This window comes from Vipera berus (genome assembly GCF_964194415.1).
Source record: "Vipera berus genome assembly, chromosome: 8".
Taxonomy (NCBI): Eukaryota; Metazoa; Chordata; class Lepidosauria; order Squamata; family Viperidae; genus Vipera; species Vipera berus.
In genome coordinates, this window is record NC_138211.1 from 6,153,655 (window position 1) to 6,170,586 (window position 16,932).

Sequence of the window (16,932 nt, forward strand, 5' to 3'; positions counted from 1 at the left end):
GTAGTAACAGTAGACTGTTTTGCCTTCATATCGTACCCTTTCAGTCCCAGCATCTTAAATCCCTACACTGGCTTTGAATTAAGCCAACGTTGATTGGAATCATGAATGCCATTGCTTTCATAGTTTTGGTGTACTTATGCAGATGAGAAAACAGAAAAAAAAACCAGTTGCAGTAACTCATACAAAATGGTTTCATTTCTAACATTTCTCAGCTGGTCTAGTAGTGGTAAAGAGCCTTAGTGGGCCACTATCATACAAAGTGGACATTATTGAATGGATGGATTGTTGGTGTAGGCTTGAACTGTAAGCCACTTTGTAGGTTTTTAATCAATTTGGTTTTAAGGGAAGAATTTAGAGATCGGTGGAAGAAGTTCATAAAGAAGGACAGTTAGAACAATTGACCAGTGGAACAACCTGCCTCCAGAAGTTGTGAATGCTCCAACACTAGAAGTTTTTAAGAAGAGACTGGACAGCCATTTGTCCGAAATGGTATAGGGTTTCCTGCCTGAGCAGGGGGTTGGACTAGAAGACCTCCAAGGTCCCTTCCAACTCTGTTATTCTATTCTATTCTATTCTATTCTATTCTATTCTATTCTATTCTATTCTATTCTATTCTATTCTATTCTATTCTATTCTATTCTATTCTAATTTTCTGTTCTGTTCTTTCAGAATTCTATTCTATTCCATTCCATATTTTCCCTATTCTATTCTATTCTATTCTATTCTATTCTATTCTATTCTATTCTATTCTATTCTATTCTATTCTATTCTATTCTATTCTATTCTATTCTATTCTATTCTATTCTATTCTATTCTATTCTATTCTATTCATCTAGTCTAGTCTAGTCTAATTCTATTCTGTTCTGTTCTGTTCTGTTCTGTTCTGTTCTGTTCTGTTCTACTCTACTCTACTCTACCCTACCCTACCCTACCCCACCCTATCCCATTCCACTCTACTCTACTCCACTCCATTCTAGGGTCCAGTGGTATAGATAGGTGATCCTGAAACTAACTTCCCTTCCTTCCTTCCTTCCTTCCTTCCTTCCTTCCTTCCTTCCTTCCTTCCTTCCTTTCCTTCCTTCCTTCCTTTTTACAAATAACTCAAGGTGGCAAACACATCCAACACACATCTTCCTTTTCCTACCACAATAATGCTGTGAGTGGGGTTAGGGGTCAGAGACAGCGACTGGCCCAAAGTCACCCAGTCAGCTTTCGTGCCTGAGGTGGAACTAGAACTCATTGTCTTCTGCTTCCTAGCCTGTTGCCTTCACCACTAGACCAAACTGACTCTGCAAAAGCTCTGGGGTGTTATTGCCAGTTGGTGTCAACAATACTAAATTGAGTGGGTTAATGCCCAGATTCAGCATAAACTGTTTCCTACAGATGGTAGTGGTGAGCAAGATTTGGCTGGTTCAGTGAGAGGCCATAAATGATTTCCAGTGAAAAACAGAGAACAAAGAATAGAGTCACATATTTGCTCTAAAGGCATAATGAAGTGTCTTCAGTTTTGGTAAAATGTCTTGTGGAACCCAAGGCTAATGCAACCTAAGGGGTGACAGTGCTGGACAAACCCCAAACCACGTCCCTCACATATTTGGGTGGCTTTCCTCTTGGTCTAGAACTGTCTTTGTGTGGATACAATTACTGGAAACCACCATGAAATCTCTGAGATAAAAGATGGGAAAATAGCACAAGAAGTAAATAAATGCAGTTTGTGGGCCATCGTTCACTGAATATCATGCAAGAATGGTGATAACAGTAATGTATTAAATAGACCGTGGTTGAAACCAATCTTGGCTTAGTTAGACGGAGAGCTAGTGCTGGGATGTTGAAAAAAAGGGGTACCGGTTCAAGCATGTAGAAAACAAAGCTATTTTTTTCCCCCTACCACGGCTCTTCTGGCAAAGAAAGAGCAATTCCATCTAACAGGATAAACATGACCAAAAAGTCAATTTCTCCTCCCAGCCACCCACCCCAGTTAGTTCTTAATGGATGCCTGGACTGTGTCCTCTCTCTTTCCACAAATCTATCTTTTGCAAAATCCATTGTCTCAATCTGTTCAGCTCACTCCATTTATCTGGGACTTTTTAATCTTTTTAAGCACAACTTGCCTGGGGCGGAGTGGTGGTGGTGGGGGCTCTGCTTCTTAACTGTATCTAGGCCTATTCATTAGCTGGGCACAGAATACGTATAGGGATGGGTGAGTGGGTGTACTTGCACTTGCACCTGCACACACAAAACCAATGCCCACCCCTTCCAATATCAGCATTGGCAAAAGGCAAAGCATAACTGGTAGCTGAGCTTAGAAGAAGCAATTGTCACAGCAAACAAACAGATGTCTTCCCCTGTCTCTCCAGAGCTCAGTATATCAAGTGGAACTTCGAGATGAAATCATAGCTTTCAGAGCAAAAAAAAAAAAAGACTCATTATTCTATTGATCAGGAGACCAACCCTATACCATCTCAGACAAATGGCTGTCCGGTCTCTTCTTAAAAACCTCCAATGATGGAGCCCCCACAACATCTGGAGGCAAGTTGTTCCACTGATTAGTTGTCTTCGCTGTCCGGAAGTTTCTCCTTAGTTCTAGCTTGCTTCTCTCTTCAATAAACTTCCATCCATTGCTGCTTCTTGTCCTGGTTACATTTTAAATAATGCAGAAGAATTTCCCACTTCCACTGAGCAGATGGCCCTTGACCCTTCAAGATCAGCCTTGATTTATTCTCTGGCTATTTTTTAAGCAAACCAAAAAAAGAGAGAGAGAGATTTTTTTTTTCTAAAAGAGTGTTCCTAAGCCTTAGCTAACACAAGAGTTTTTATCCTCTCTGTTTTTTCCCCCAGATGCAAACATAATCTTCATCCCAGGCACAACACCCATCGGCCTCCATGTGTTTTCTCTTGTCAGTCCTGCCTGCAACATCCAACTGGCAGCCCAGGCTGAACTTCCATGGGAAACAGAGTGTGACATTGCCAGCTTTTCAAGACCAGAAGCCGCGTTAACAGCAGGCACCTCAATGCCACATTTATTTACAAATTGTTAGTTAAAGTATCAAAAGTTGGCTCTGGAAGGGAAAACTCAAAGGGAAGTGGTTGACATAGACCCAATTTCCCTACTGCAAGAGAACTAGCTCATCCCTATAGTTTATACATCCCTCCTTCCTTCTGTCGCCTTCTTTAATTTTTAATTTCTGCTTTGACCAGACCCTGTTTCTTGGATGGAGTTGGATTTTCCCACCTGCAGGCCTTGAACTGTGTTGCTAGATCTGCCACCCTGCGGGTTGGCACATGAATGTCAATCCTTAAAATGGAGTCAACATGGCTCTTGTTACAAGCTGTTCACAAGCTGTCACTCAACTTTAATTCCAGAGAGCTGTTTGCACAGAGCTTGAGCGTTCCTTAGGCTTATCCAAGGCTGTCCAAGTACCAGGCACCATCTCAAACCCAGAAAGAGTCCTCATTTCAGCTGTGATCACAGAAAAGGAACAAGGAGACAGAAGGAACCGCTAGAACACTTTCTGTACACGATTGATAGCTTCTCCTGGGTTTGAACCAGTGGTGACAGATGCAGCTGTTTTGGGGGGAAAGGAGAGAAAAAAGGGGAGAAACACAGGAAAAGCTGTCAATCTTTTTTTTTTCCCCAGATGGGACAAGAGCCATCCTTGCCTGCCAAACTGAGCCTGCTCATTGTGCCCTTAAGGGCACAAATGTGGATGAAGGCAGCTAAGCTTAATTTTTAGAGTTAGAATAAACACAGAAGGACTACATAAATATAAAAATGAACTCTTATGCACGATACGGGCGCTCAGCTATACGTTCCACTCAATCCATGAAATTTTGAGTTTTTATAGCAATAGCACATAAGACTTATGTACTGATTCAAGGGCTTTACAGCCCTCTCTCTAAGTGGTTTTACAGAATCAGCATATTGACCCCCAACAATTTGGGTCCTTATTTTACTGAGCTCGAAAGGATGGAAGGCTGAGTCAACCCTAAGCTGGTCAGGATCAAACTGCTGGCGATCTAAGAGTTTACACAGTGGGGATGGGGAAAAATATTTATGCTTTAACCAAGAGAAGTTCAACAGTTATGAACCGAAAAGCAGAGATTCTCCCATTTCATTCTATTTTTTTATTATTATTATTATTATTTGCTTGCTTGTTTGGTTCCAGAATTGTTAATCATCATTATAGCAGCTGCGCTAGTTAGAAAGCTCAGCTACAACTGAAGCGGTATTCTGTACATAACCAATTTAATATAGCCAAGTCTAGAGAGATTTGTTACTGTCTCCTGCCCCCAAAGTTGCGGGGGAGAAAAATTAAAGATGCAAACATCCGAAAGTCTTATTGGATTTCAAAGTACGCTTGGAGAAAACCTCCCTTAGGATGTCTTTGATTATAAAAACAAACCTATCTTGCATTTTTACTCAAGATGTGTTTGCCCAACATCAATGCCACTTTGTAAATATGTTAGGATTCACACTAAGATCAATAGAAGACACACCATTTACTAGAGCCGGATGGTGCCTGGAATTTCACTGCCTTCTAAGATCACTTGTTTGTATCATGTTACCTAATTGGTAACACAAACACTATCTGAGCTCAAAGCTAGACTTTTCTTTATAAGACGGTGGGGGAAGCGGTACCCTTCAGCAGAGTGTTTACAGTGGCTCAGAATAATAATGACACATGAAACCAAAGACAGAAAGAAGAATGTTACCTTACTTCTCTTACTCGGACAACGTAAATCAAAATTTCCCGTATTAAGAGGACAGAGTGTGCTCAAGTTACAAGCGTTCATTTAGGGACCGTTCAAAGTTACAACAGCACCGAAGCATCTCATGACCGCTGTTCATAAGACTATTGCAGCATCCCCCCCCCCCCGGTCATGGGATCAAAATTCAGATGCCTGGCAACTGACTCATATTTATGACGGTTGCAGGGTCCCGGGGTCACGTGATCCCCTTTTGCGACCTTCTAGCAAGCAAAGTCGATGGGAAAAGCCAGATTCACTTAACAACCATGTTAGTAATGTAACAACTGCAGTGATTCACTTAACAACTGTTGCAAAAAAGGGGTGGTAAAATCCGGCAAAACTCACTTAACAGCTGTCTCGCTTAGCAACACAAAATGTTGGGCTCAATTGTGGTCAAGTCGAGGACCACCTGTGTTGTAGTCCTCTGGGTTCAAAGAAGCTGGGAGATGTGCAGCAAGAGAAAGCGACAGTAAAGGTGCTACACCAGCTATGGCAGGAGTAGGCAACCTCGGCTCTTTTATGACTCATGGACTTCAACTACCAGAATAGCTGACTCAGGAATTCTGGGAGTTGAAGTCCACGAGTCATAAAGCGGCCTAGGCCTAGGGTAGGCAACCTTGGCTCTTTTATGACTCCTGGACTTCAACTCCCAGAATTCCTGAACCAGCCATTCTGAGGGAAAAGAGAGAAGTTTCCAAGCTGAGCCATGCTGACTCAGGAATTCTGGGAGTTGAAGTCCATGAGTCATAAAAGAGCTGAGGTTGCCTACCCCTGAGCGATGGCAAAACTTCAACCGAGCAGCTTCGCCCAAGTCTGTGTTCCATCTCTCCCTGCCATAACAATTGGATTATGATTCAGGACATGTTTCTTCCTTGAGTACGACTCAGGGATATTATTATTTCCACCAAAAAGAAATAGCTTTCTTTTGAACAGTTGTAGAGAAACCCTCTGAAAAATATCTCGGTCCTGAAACACATGAATATTTGAGCGGGGGGGAAAGTAAGAGAACACATTTAATATTAAACTTGGTTTTTCTGATCCTTTTTTTTTTGGTCTCTACACGCTTCTGATAAGAGAGACACAGATGTTCAGGTTGTTTATGGACTTTGAAACTCAGAGGTAGTCTAAATCTCTCATTTTGAAGAAGGAGGGGAAAATGTAATGTTTGACCAGCTGTTCTTGCTGGAATCTGTTTCTCCCTTCATTTGTCTTTAGCAGGAGGGTAAAATTGGCTCCCCTGCCTCCTTTTTTTCAACGACTTAGTTAATTGCACACCTCACAACAATAATCAACCCAACAGATTTGGCCCACGTCAAAACACAAAGGCTGCTCAGAGCCACTTCGGTGGAATCTAGTTTATGGGCACTTTATGGTTGCCTCAATATAGTCACCATCTGTTCCCAGGTTGCAACGGTGATCAGCTTGCATTATCTCTAATGGAGTCATATTGGATTATTCTAATCGCATCTTGGTGTCAATCAAGAAATTAGTTTTCCGTCATCCAAATAACCTTTTTCATTTATTAAAGGATGTCTTCCTTTCCTCAAGCCCCACAAGGCTGCTTGATGTCAAGTAGCTAGCTTTACAATCCAAGCACACATATGTTTAGGGAGGGGATAAGTCCTACTTTGTTCTCTGGGATGTGCTAAGAACTGCAGGAGCTTAAAATGGCATTCTGATGGCCCAATGTTGAGCAAATGTGTTTCCATGATTTAAAGGTAAAGGTTCCCCCGCACATGCGTGCTAGTCGTTTCCGACTCTAGGGGCCGGTGCTCATCTCCGTTTCAAAGCCGAAGAGCCAGCGCTTGTCCGAGGACGTCTCCGTGGTCATGTGGCCGGCATGACTAGACGCCAAAGGCGCACGGAACGCTGTTACCTTCCCACCGTAGTGGTCCCTATTTTTCTACTTGCATTTTTACGTGCTTTCGAACTGCTAGGTTGGCAGAAGCTGGGACGAGTAACAGGCGCTCACTCTGCTACGCGGCACTCGGGATTCGACCCGCCAAACTGCCGACCTTCTGATCGACAAGCTCAGCGTCCTAACCCACTGAGCCAAGCCAACCCACTGATTTAGCAGGATTTAAATCCAAGGAATGGCTGGCCGATTTGTACTTTCTTTTTTTTTCCCCTTTTACTTTCTATGCAGGTGGTCCTCAGTTTACAACAGAACGTTTACTGACCATTCAAAGTTACAACGGCACTGGAAAAAGTGGCTTGTGACCATTTTTTTCGCAGTTACAACCTTGGCTGCAGCGTTACAAGCTTTGTAGCAGCCCCAGGATCACGTAATCAAAATTCAGATGCTTGGCAACGGGTTCGTGCTTAGAACCGCTGCTGTGTCCCGGGGTCACGTGATCCCCTTTTGTGACCTTCTGACAAGCCAAGTCAAAGGGGAAGACAGAGTCACTTAACAACCGAGTTACTAACTTAACAGCTGCGATGATTCACTTAACAACTGTGGCAAGAAAAGTCATAAAATGGGGCAACACTCAACAGGGAGGAGGAGGAGGAAGGAAGAGGAGAAGGAGAAGGAACAAGAGGAGGAGGAGGAGGAGGAAGAAGAGAAGGAGAAGGAGGAAAAGGAGGAGGAAGAGGAGATGGAGGAGGAAGAGGAGGAGGAAGAAAAGGAAGAGGAAAAGGAAAAGGAGGAGGAAGAGGAAGAGGAGGAGGAGGAGGAGGAAAAAGAGAAGGAGATGGAGGAGGAGGAGGGAGAGGAGGAAGAGGAGGAGGAGGAAGAGAAGGAGATGGAGGAGGAAGAGGAAGAGAAGGAGAAGGAGGAAAAGGAAGAGGAAGAGGAGGAGGAAGAAGAGAAGGAGATGGAGGAGGAGGGAGAGGAGGAAGAGGAGGAGGAGGAAGAGAAGGAGATGGAGGAGGAAGAGGAAGAGAAGGAGAAGGAGGAAAAGGAAGAGGAAGAGGAGGAGGAAGAAGAGAAGGAGATGGAGGAGGAAGAGGAGGAGGAGGAAGAGGAAGAGAAGGAGAAGGAGGAGGAGGAAGAGGAGGAGGAAGAGGAGGAGGAGGAGGAGAAAGAGAAGGAGATGGAAGAGGAAGAGGAAGAGGAGGAGGAAGAGGGAGAAGGAGGAGGAGGAAGAGGAGGAGGAGGAGAAGGAGGAAGAGAAAGAGAAAGAGGAAGAGGAAGAGAAGGAAGAGGAGGAAGAGGAGGAAGAGGAGGAGGAGGAGGAGGGAGAGGAGTGGGAGGAAAACAGGTCAGCGTTATACTTTTATAGTACAGAGTCCCGAAATAAATAATTTCAGAGGAAGAAGAAGTTCAGGCTCTGAACTTTACAAACATCCAGATGAGATGAATATTTCATTGGAGCGGTGAGCCAGAGCCTGAACCTGGGAAGGAGCATGAATACAAATCTGCTAACAAGCCTGGCAGTGGTTGGACAAGGACGGAGGGAATATGTCAGTGCAGGAAAGCGAATTTGCAGGAACAGATGACTGGAGGAAACGAATCCCAAAGCCCAGAAGAATTGCAAGGTATTTCCCTCTTTGTGTTAACAGCATCTCTTGTGCAGGTTATCACAAAAGCAATGAGTAGAATAACTACAACCCTGGTCTGTAGCCTGGTTTGGAAGCCTGAAGTAGTACGTGCTGCTGTACATCATCATTTGTGTTAGGAACGTAGATGGAAAAACCTCATGCTGCCACCCTGATCTAGTCAGAGGAAATGTTGAGGATTACAGCAAAACTCTTGCACCCTATCAGCAAAGTCAGGTCAGGCTAGATTAAATATTTTGAAAGGAACACCAAGCCTAACTGTTAACAATTAATTGTTGAACTGGAAGCAAGTTTTCTGGCTCATGTTCAGTTACATAACTATGCAAAGCTTTTTTCATCCCTCCCTAATGACCTAAAGTATTTCCCAACGAAAGGATTTATTAGAATTTTCATTTTGCTCCCTGCCTGTTCCGTATGGCTCTTCATTTTCCCTTAGAAAATACAGTTTGCTCAACAATTATACTAGTGGTACAATGCAATAATAAAGGGGGAAAAAACACATTTCATTTATACCTGTGTTTGTGCCCGCATGAACACCTGAATCTTTGAATGTTTCTTTTTTATTGAAAAGTTTTACAGTACATTTTATTTTTAACAAAACAAAACCCCTCCCAACCCCCTCCCCTCTTCCCAACCCTCCCCAACCCCTCCCTCCCTCCCCCTCCCCCCTCCCCGACTTCCCAGAGCTAAACACAAGGTATAAAAGTACAAACAATCCTAGTCTACCATATGCAAACAACAATAAACTATTAAATCTATCGCACTTTAACTCTTATAAAATAACTACAAGCAATATAAATATCACATCAATACTTATTCAAATGCTAAGTGAAACTTTTTAGTCCCCTATTTATTCTGGATATAATCAATCCATTTTTTCCACTCCACAAGATATTTTGAATGTTTCAATTTACCAACGAGTGTCCCCGTTTTCCGGAGCTACTTCTATCATTTAAGAAATCCAGTATTGTAGAATACATAATGTCTACTGAATTATTTCACAAAACATAAAGAAATCCAATCAAAAACATTCAATTTCTACCGATGACTTTTGTGCTTACTGAGAACATGTCCTAAATCTGAGCTGTTACAAAGTACAATAGCTGGCTTCGCAGAACACTGCAAGGCCAAACAAACTACAATAACCAGATGGCTGAGCGCATTGTGTGAACCAAGCTGTGTCCAACAGTCTGTCTACATGGCCCATCCCTGGCCACAATCATTAGCAATGGTCCTCCAGGGTCTTGGGATAGAATGACATCATCATAACTAAAAGTTACACTGACTGAAGGTGCCTGGAACTTAACCCAAGATTTATACAATGCATGCAAAACATACCGTCTTTATCTGAAATACTATCCTACCCTTAAGACAAAAGAACTTGTCATGCTATTTCCTACATCTCCAAGATTTGGGTCACAGTCAGTTATGAAGAAGTGGGCCAACAAGAAGAAAAACATGCCATTTCAACAAATAGTAAGCCTGGATACCCAATTCAAGATCCTCTCGCTCCATTGAGATTGTGTTTTGGGATGTGCTAATCCTACGGTCCTGTGCATGGATGAGAGGAAGGGGTTTCTGCCCAAATCTTAACAGCTGCCAAATGCTTATAAGAAAAACCATTGTCGTCATCACTGTGATCATCATCATCAATCTGTGTATGGAACTCGATATCATCTTTTACTAGGCTCTGGTTAAGGCTCCGAGTCTGTTTCCAGATTGGCTATAGACTGCTTGGCCCTTGGAAGTGATGCCTTGCAGGGGTAGGCAACCGTGGCTCTTTTATGACTCCTGGACTTCAACTCCCAGAATTCCTGAGCCAGCCATGCTGGCTCATGAATTCTGGGAGTTGAAGTCCACGAGTCATAAAAGAGCCACGGTTATCCTATCCCTGGGCTAGGGGCATCCAGCCATGGAAATTTTAAGACTTCTGGACTTCAACTCCCAGAATTTTCCCATCAGCTATGCTGGCTGGGGAATTCTGGGAGTTGAGGTCCACAGGTAGAAGGGGTAGAAGAGGAGTAGAAGGAAGACAAATATAAAATCCCCATTTTTTTATCCTCTGTGTGTAAATCATTTATCACTTGTTTTTTTTTTCTTGTTTTTTAATTCCATTTATATCCCGCCCTTCTCCGAAGACTCAGGGCGGCTTTACAAGCTTAGCAGTAGCCTTCATTCTATGTATATGCCTGCTTATTAGGGCTTTCACACATACCCCCAAGCGGCATTATTACAAAGTCAGCTTATTGCCCCCAACAATCTGGGTCCTCATTTTACCTACCTCGGAAGGATGGAAGGCTGAGTCAACCTTGAGCCTGGTGGGACTCGAACCTGCACTAATTGCAGGCAGCTGATGTTACTTAAGGAGGCATTAGCCCACTGCTCCACCAAGGCTTTCTTTATTTTCCATATCTATATGGCCACCGGTCTAATTAAAGTTAAAGCTTCATGGTATAGCAGGGCACAGTTCCTTTACAGGCAGCTAACATAAGCTACATTATGTTAACTCGGTAGTAATGAGTTTCAGCATACGCTACAATATTTATTTCTGATCAGATAATTTGGGAATGCAGCCATGTTCTGACCTAAGCATTTCTCCGTCTTTCTAAAGAACCTTGCTTTATCATTCTCAGAGAATAAATAAATAAGTGAGTAAGCAAGTAAATAGTGACTTCCCAACTTCTTCATCAAATTTCTGACATCTCACAAATTCTGCCGAGAAGCCCATAAGAATTAAAGTGGCGTAAAGCTGGTATCCCATCTACAGCCTGGTTATGCAACTCCTTGTGGTATATCATTCTGCACTGCACATTAAGCTCATTAATTCTTGCTGTTTCAACAAATTACGGATTTCATTGCTTAACAGTGCTGAGTGGAAACATGACATCAGCTTTCCGAAGGCTCACACTGTTGTGTTGTGGGCCTCTCGGAACCGTTGTTTCCCTAAGGCAGGGGTGTCCAAACCTTGGCAACTTTAAGACCTGTGGACTTCAACTCCCAGAATTCCCCAGCCAGCATGGCTGGCTGGGGAATTCTGGGAGTTGAAGTCCACAAGTCTTAAAGTTGCCATAGCTGGACAAACCCTGCCCTAAGGTCTCATTTCCAAGGGCCAGGCAGTCTATCGCTTATCTGGAAACAGATTTTGAGCACCAAGTTTCATGAGCAGAATATCACCAAAATATCATTCCCAGAAGGAGAAAAAACACTTAAAACACCACGGCTCAACTGGATTTGAAGGCACCTCTCTCAAACCCCTGCAGCTAACCTTTTCCAGCTTCTCCCCTTTCATCTTCCTCCTGGCTCCTGCAAACACCAGCCAGGAGAGGATAACCCAGCCAGAATCGCATCTTCCACCTTCCGGAAAAGGCCAGCGTTTTTCAGAACCAACAATCCCAGCAAATGTCTGACTGGCTCCTTCTGGAAGACGGGGGCTAACCGTCTTTTAGCCTAGCTGCTGGACAGCCTGACTCGGAGGAGACAATCTACTATCCCTACCTCAACCACACCTCCAGGCAGGTAGAGCAGAAACATGCTCCAAGACCCAGCCTCTCGGAAGAGGAGAGAAGAGCAATATCGGATCCATCATCCCCTGCTAGCCACCCCTGACTCCGACAAGAACCCCCAGATTGCAACTCCTTTTTTTTTTTTGCTTTACCCCCCCCCTCCCCAAGCCCAAAGGATCTTAGCTGGCTCCCCAAGACTTCTTAGCCCATCCCCAAAAATCTCCAACCCTCCAAGCCCGCCGTTCTCCCGCATCTTACCCCATCTCCCCCAGTACTGTCCCCTCGCCTCCCCAGTCCCCCTCCCACCCACCCCCTCGAACCCCCCAGGGCAAGCCTGCGCTCCTACCTGAGGGTGGCGCTCTCTCCTTGCCTGACCGTCACGTTGTCCATGGCCTTGGGGAAGGTGGCCTCTCCGCTGCGCACCGGCACTCCTGCGGGCACAAGGAAGAGCAGCCTCAGACACACGACCACCAGGCACCGCCAGGGCAGGACCAAGCCCCCCACGAGCCCCATCCTGGGACGCGAGATCTGGTTAGCGCTAGCCAAGATCCACCCCGGACGGGGGCGCAAAGCGCAAGAGCCCAAAGGGCACCAGCAGCCCCAAAAACTGAAGGCAAAAAAAAAAAGACGGGGTGATGGAGGAAGAGGGGTGCGGAACCCCTCGCAATCCAGAGCCGAGCCGAGCCGAGCCGGCAAGAGAAGCAGGAGGAGGAGGAGGAGGAGGAGGAAGAGGGGAAGAAGCGGCGGCGAAGGTGGCCGGCCGCTGCGCGCTTCAGCAGCCCCGCTTTGCGGCGCCGAGTTCAGCGGGCATCCTTGGCTTGGCCAGCCCGAGCTGGAGCGCTGTTGCCCCGGAAAGGGAGACGCCGCCGCCGCCGCCGCCGGTCCGCAGCCCGCCCGGCCAGAGTTCCCAAAGTCCCGGCTCCGACGAGCCCGAATGAGAAGCCCGAAGACGAAGCCTCCGGGGCGCCCGGGTAACTTCTTGCCGGCCGAGCTCAGCTGCGCTCCGCCTGGGCGAAGTGCGGCGCGGAGGTCCCGGCTTAGCGGCGGCTGGCTGGCCGCGAGAGGCAGGCAGGCAGGCAGGCAGGCGGCGGCGGCTGGCGGGGCCCCGCTTCAGCCGGCCGGCTCGGCGCTCTCCCCGGGCTGGGCGGCTCGGCTCTTTCCCCAGTGCCGGAATGGCCCGCTGGCCGCCCGGCGCACGCAGACACGCCCGCGCCGACTTCCCGGGGTTGTCATGGCAGCCAGTCCATCACTGACCGCCGCCACTTCGGGCTCCCCGGCGCAGGCGACGGCGCGGAGCAGCCCAGCCTCCTTCGCCCGCGCAGCTCAGCCCAGGGCGCCGGCAGGCGGCGGCGGGGGGACGCGCGCCGATTAACCCGCCAGGCGCCGACGGTGCACCTTGGAGAGGCGGCGGGAAGGGAGGACGGGGGGCGGACGGGTTTCACCTTCCCACCCACTCACTCTTTCCCCGTCCAGCTCTCTTCCCCCTCTGCGCATACTTTCTCTCCCCTTCCCTCGTCCCCCCACCCCACCCCACCCGCCCCGTCCCCTCTCCCCACCAACCTGACGTTTGCCTCGCTGCAACCGGCTGGAGTAGTTCTCCCCTGCTTTGGCTGGCCCAGTTGGCAGTCCAGTTGGGAGAGGCAGAGCGCCAGCTTCGTTTCTCCCTCTCCCCCCCCCCCGCCACCCCAGGGCTCCTTCAACAACAACCCTGTAGGGGAGGGGAAAGGGCTGGAATGGGAGGCATTTGCCCCAAAGTCTGGACCTGGAACTGCCGGGTCTCCAAAGGCAGCAGCACCCTCACCCTGACTTGTAATAGGGTTCATAGTTTTATTTATTTCCCTCCCCCCTTTATTATACATAATAATATAATGTAATATAACAATTATATTAATATTAATATATAGTATAATATATAGTATACAAACTATATATAATGGAATATATATTAATCAAATTAGATAATATATATTATACTATATATAGTATAATATATTATACTAATACACACACACACACACACACACACATTATATATATATACACACTTCTTTATTTCTCCCTAGCTGGCCTCAGCAAACCCAGCTGGCTTTCATGCCTAAGGAGGGACTAGAACTCCTAGTCTCCTGGTGATTGGCCCAAAGTCACCCAACCGGCTCTCATGGCTGAAGCTGAGGCAAGATTAGAATTGTCAGTCTCCTGGGGATTGGCCCAAAATCACTCAGCTGTCTTTCATGCTTAACATGGGAACAACTCAAGTCTTCTGGTGTCTAGTCTGGTGCCTTAACCACTACTAGACCAAACTCCATTAATCTGGAATATGTCATGTTTTTCATACAATGCTGCCTTGTAGAATAGGATAAGGATTAATAGACTCTGGAAATGTCCAGAACACACTAATATTGGAAGACGTCCTGCACCCTGCAGAATGTTTTCCAATTTTGCAAGGCAACCTTTGTCGTGAAGCTGCCCTGAACACATCTGGAGATCAGGCTGGGAAAAGTGCAACATTGATTTTTAAAAAAGTATGAAAGAAAATAGATGTTTTCAACACTACTTCCGCAAGCTTGTGGAAGTACATTCATAAATGCATCAATATGTTAATTTACTAATTAACATATTAGTACTAAACCATATTACTACAAGTGGCACGGTAGATTAATGCTATAGCAATCCTAATTACATTACCCCTTAGTATATTGTATAAATCCAGTTAGTTTAATTCATTCCTTTAAAAAAAACATAGCTTCACTTTAATTGAGTTGTAATGGGGGATTGTGAGTAAGGAACCTTTGTCTTTACAGTCTCTGTATTCACACAACAGAGTAAGGACATCTTCACCAATTGCATTTGAACTTCATGGCATTTTGTGCATGTTGTTGTTCAATCATTAAATCGTGCCTAGGCTACAACAGTCCCATGGACCACAGCACGTCAGGGCCCACCTGTCCTCTACTATCTTCCAAAGTTTGTCCAAATTCATGTTCATTGCGTTGATGACACTATCTAACCATCTCATCCTCTACCATCCCCTTTCTCCTTTTGCCTTCCATCTTTCCCAACACTGGGGTCTTTTCCAATGAGTCCTGTCTTCTCATCTGAAGGCCAAAGTATTTGAACTTCAGCTTCAGGATCTGTCCTTTCCAAGGACAGTCATGGGTTGATTTCCTTTGGCATTGACTAGTTTGATCTCCTTGGAACTCTCAAAAGATTTCTTTTAAGGAAAGCATGGCTTGTGTTAACTATGGATAAGCATAGGGTTCGATTAAAATAACAGAGTTGGAAGAGACCTTGTAGGTCATCTAGTCCAACCCCTTGCCCAAGGAGGAGACCCTACACCATTTCTGACAGATGGCGGTCCAGTCTCTTCTTGAAAGCTTCCAGTGATGAAGCTCCAACAACTTCTGAAGGCAATCTGTTCCATTGGTTGATTGTTCTCACTGTCAGAAAAGTTCTCCTTATTTCCAGGTTGAATGTCTCCTTGACCAGTTTCCATCTTTATTCCTTGTCTGGCCTTCAGGTGCTTTGGAAAATAGGTTGACCCCTGCCTCTCTGTGACAGCCCCTCAAATATTGGAAGACTGCTATCGTGTCTCCCTTGGTCCTTCTCTTCACTAGACTAGCCATGCCCAGTTCCTGTACCCATTCTTTGCATGTTTTAGCCTCCAGGGTTGAACCTGGTCAACCTTGGCCTAAATCCTTTGAAAAGGTGGTGATGGTGGAGAAACTAGGGGTTATTAATCCTTTCTCAGTTTCTTAGGTCCTGATTTCCAGCTGTTTATAGGATTTTTTTTAAAGAAAGCTAGGTGGGAGTAGGGGTTAGAAAATGTAGCTAATTTATTTTACATGGCACACCTGCTAGCAATTAGACACCCCCCCACACACACACCTTATTATAAATTGCTACCAAAGGAGCTGTTGGGTTCTAAAATGGTGACCTAGATGCAAAAGAGTTCGTTACCCCATTACTAATCTCTAGAGTCATCCGGTGCTTTGTAAAAACATTATTTAATTTGCTAACTGTGCCACTTAATCTTGAGCATTCTGAAATCTGCCAGGCAGAGAAGACACTTCATAAAACAATAAAGCCTTCTTATGATTGCTTGTGCTGGTGGGTCACCAGGGGGAAGAACATCTTTCTGAGCTTTATCATTTCCTCATTTCCACCCTTTTTTAAAAGATTTCCAAGTGGGCGACTTCAGCGGTTGTGAAAGGCGGCGGATGAACAGCCTTGGAAGGGAAAGGATTGTGATGTTCTTCTGGGTTTTTATCACTATTTCTCTTGATAAAGAGAAAGAAAAGAATGAAAACCATACAATCCTGTGACTCTAGGCTCAACTGTAATTTCCCTAGGAGAAAATATGCTAGTATATCACGTCCTTGAACATTTTGGAATGGTAAAGATAGGCACTTTAATTGAATCTCAATATTTTATCCATGCAGGGATGACACTTTGGGAATGCACTTCTTGAACCAACTATAATGGACTGGTTCCCACACAGCACAAACCATGGTTTACAAATCACAGTGGCTGACTTCATGCACAACCGGAAGCCGCAAATAAACCACATTGGACTTTAACGTGAGATCTGAATTCCATTCCACTTAAGTCAAAAGTAAAACAAAATGAATGCAGTTTGATCTGGGCTTAGATGTAGAAATGGAACTCTTGAAGTTCACCCAAGTCATAATTTATGGTGTGGTGTGCTGTGAAACCCAGCCTGCTGAGGTTTATTCAGTTAATTATGGTTGAATAGACTATGGTTTAGGGACGCGGTGGCTCAGTGGGTTAGGACGCTGAGCTTGTTGATCAGAAGGTCGGCAGTTTGGCAGGTCGAACCCCGAGTGCAGCGTAGCAGAGTGAGCGCCTGTTACTCATCCCAGCTTCTGCCAACCTAGCAGTTCGAAAGCATGTAAAAATGCTAAATAGGGACCACTACGGTGGGAAGGTAACAGCGTTCCGTGTGCCTTTGGTGTCTAGTCATGCCGGCCACATGACCATGGAGATGTCTTTGGACAAGCGCCAGCTCTTCAGCTTTGAAACAGAGATGAGCACCGGCCCCTAGAGTCATAATCGACTAGCACGCATGTGCGGGGGAACCTTTACCTTTACCTTTACCTAGACTATGGTTTATTGTGTGAACTTGGATAGCCCTGACAGTTCGAGGTGACGTTATATATAC

At 45.4% G+C, this 16,932-nt stretch overlaps 1 protein-coding gene across 1 annotated transcript in view; it reads right to left on the minus strand.

The window, feature by feature from the left end:
* The window catches only part of NTM (neurotrimin), a gene marked incomplete at its 3' end in the record, with an annotated part of 577,786 nt that overhangs the window by 210,520 nt on the left and 350,334 nt on the right, over positions 1-16,932 (minus strand). Inside the window, 1 exon segment of the mRNA XM_081333436.1 lies at positions 12,100-12,184. Coding sequence (XP_081189562.1) covers positions 12,100-12,184 — 85 coding nt within the window.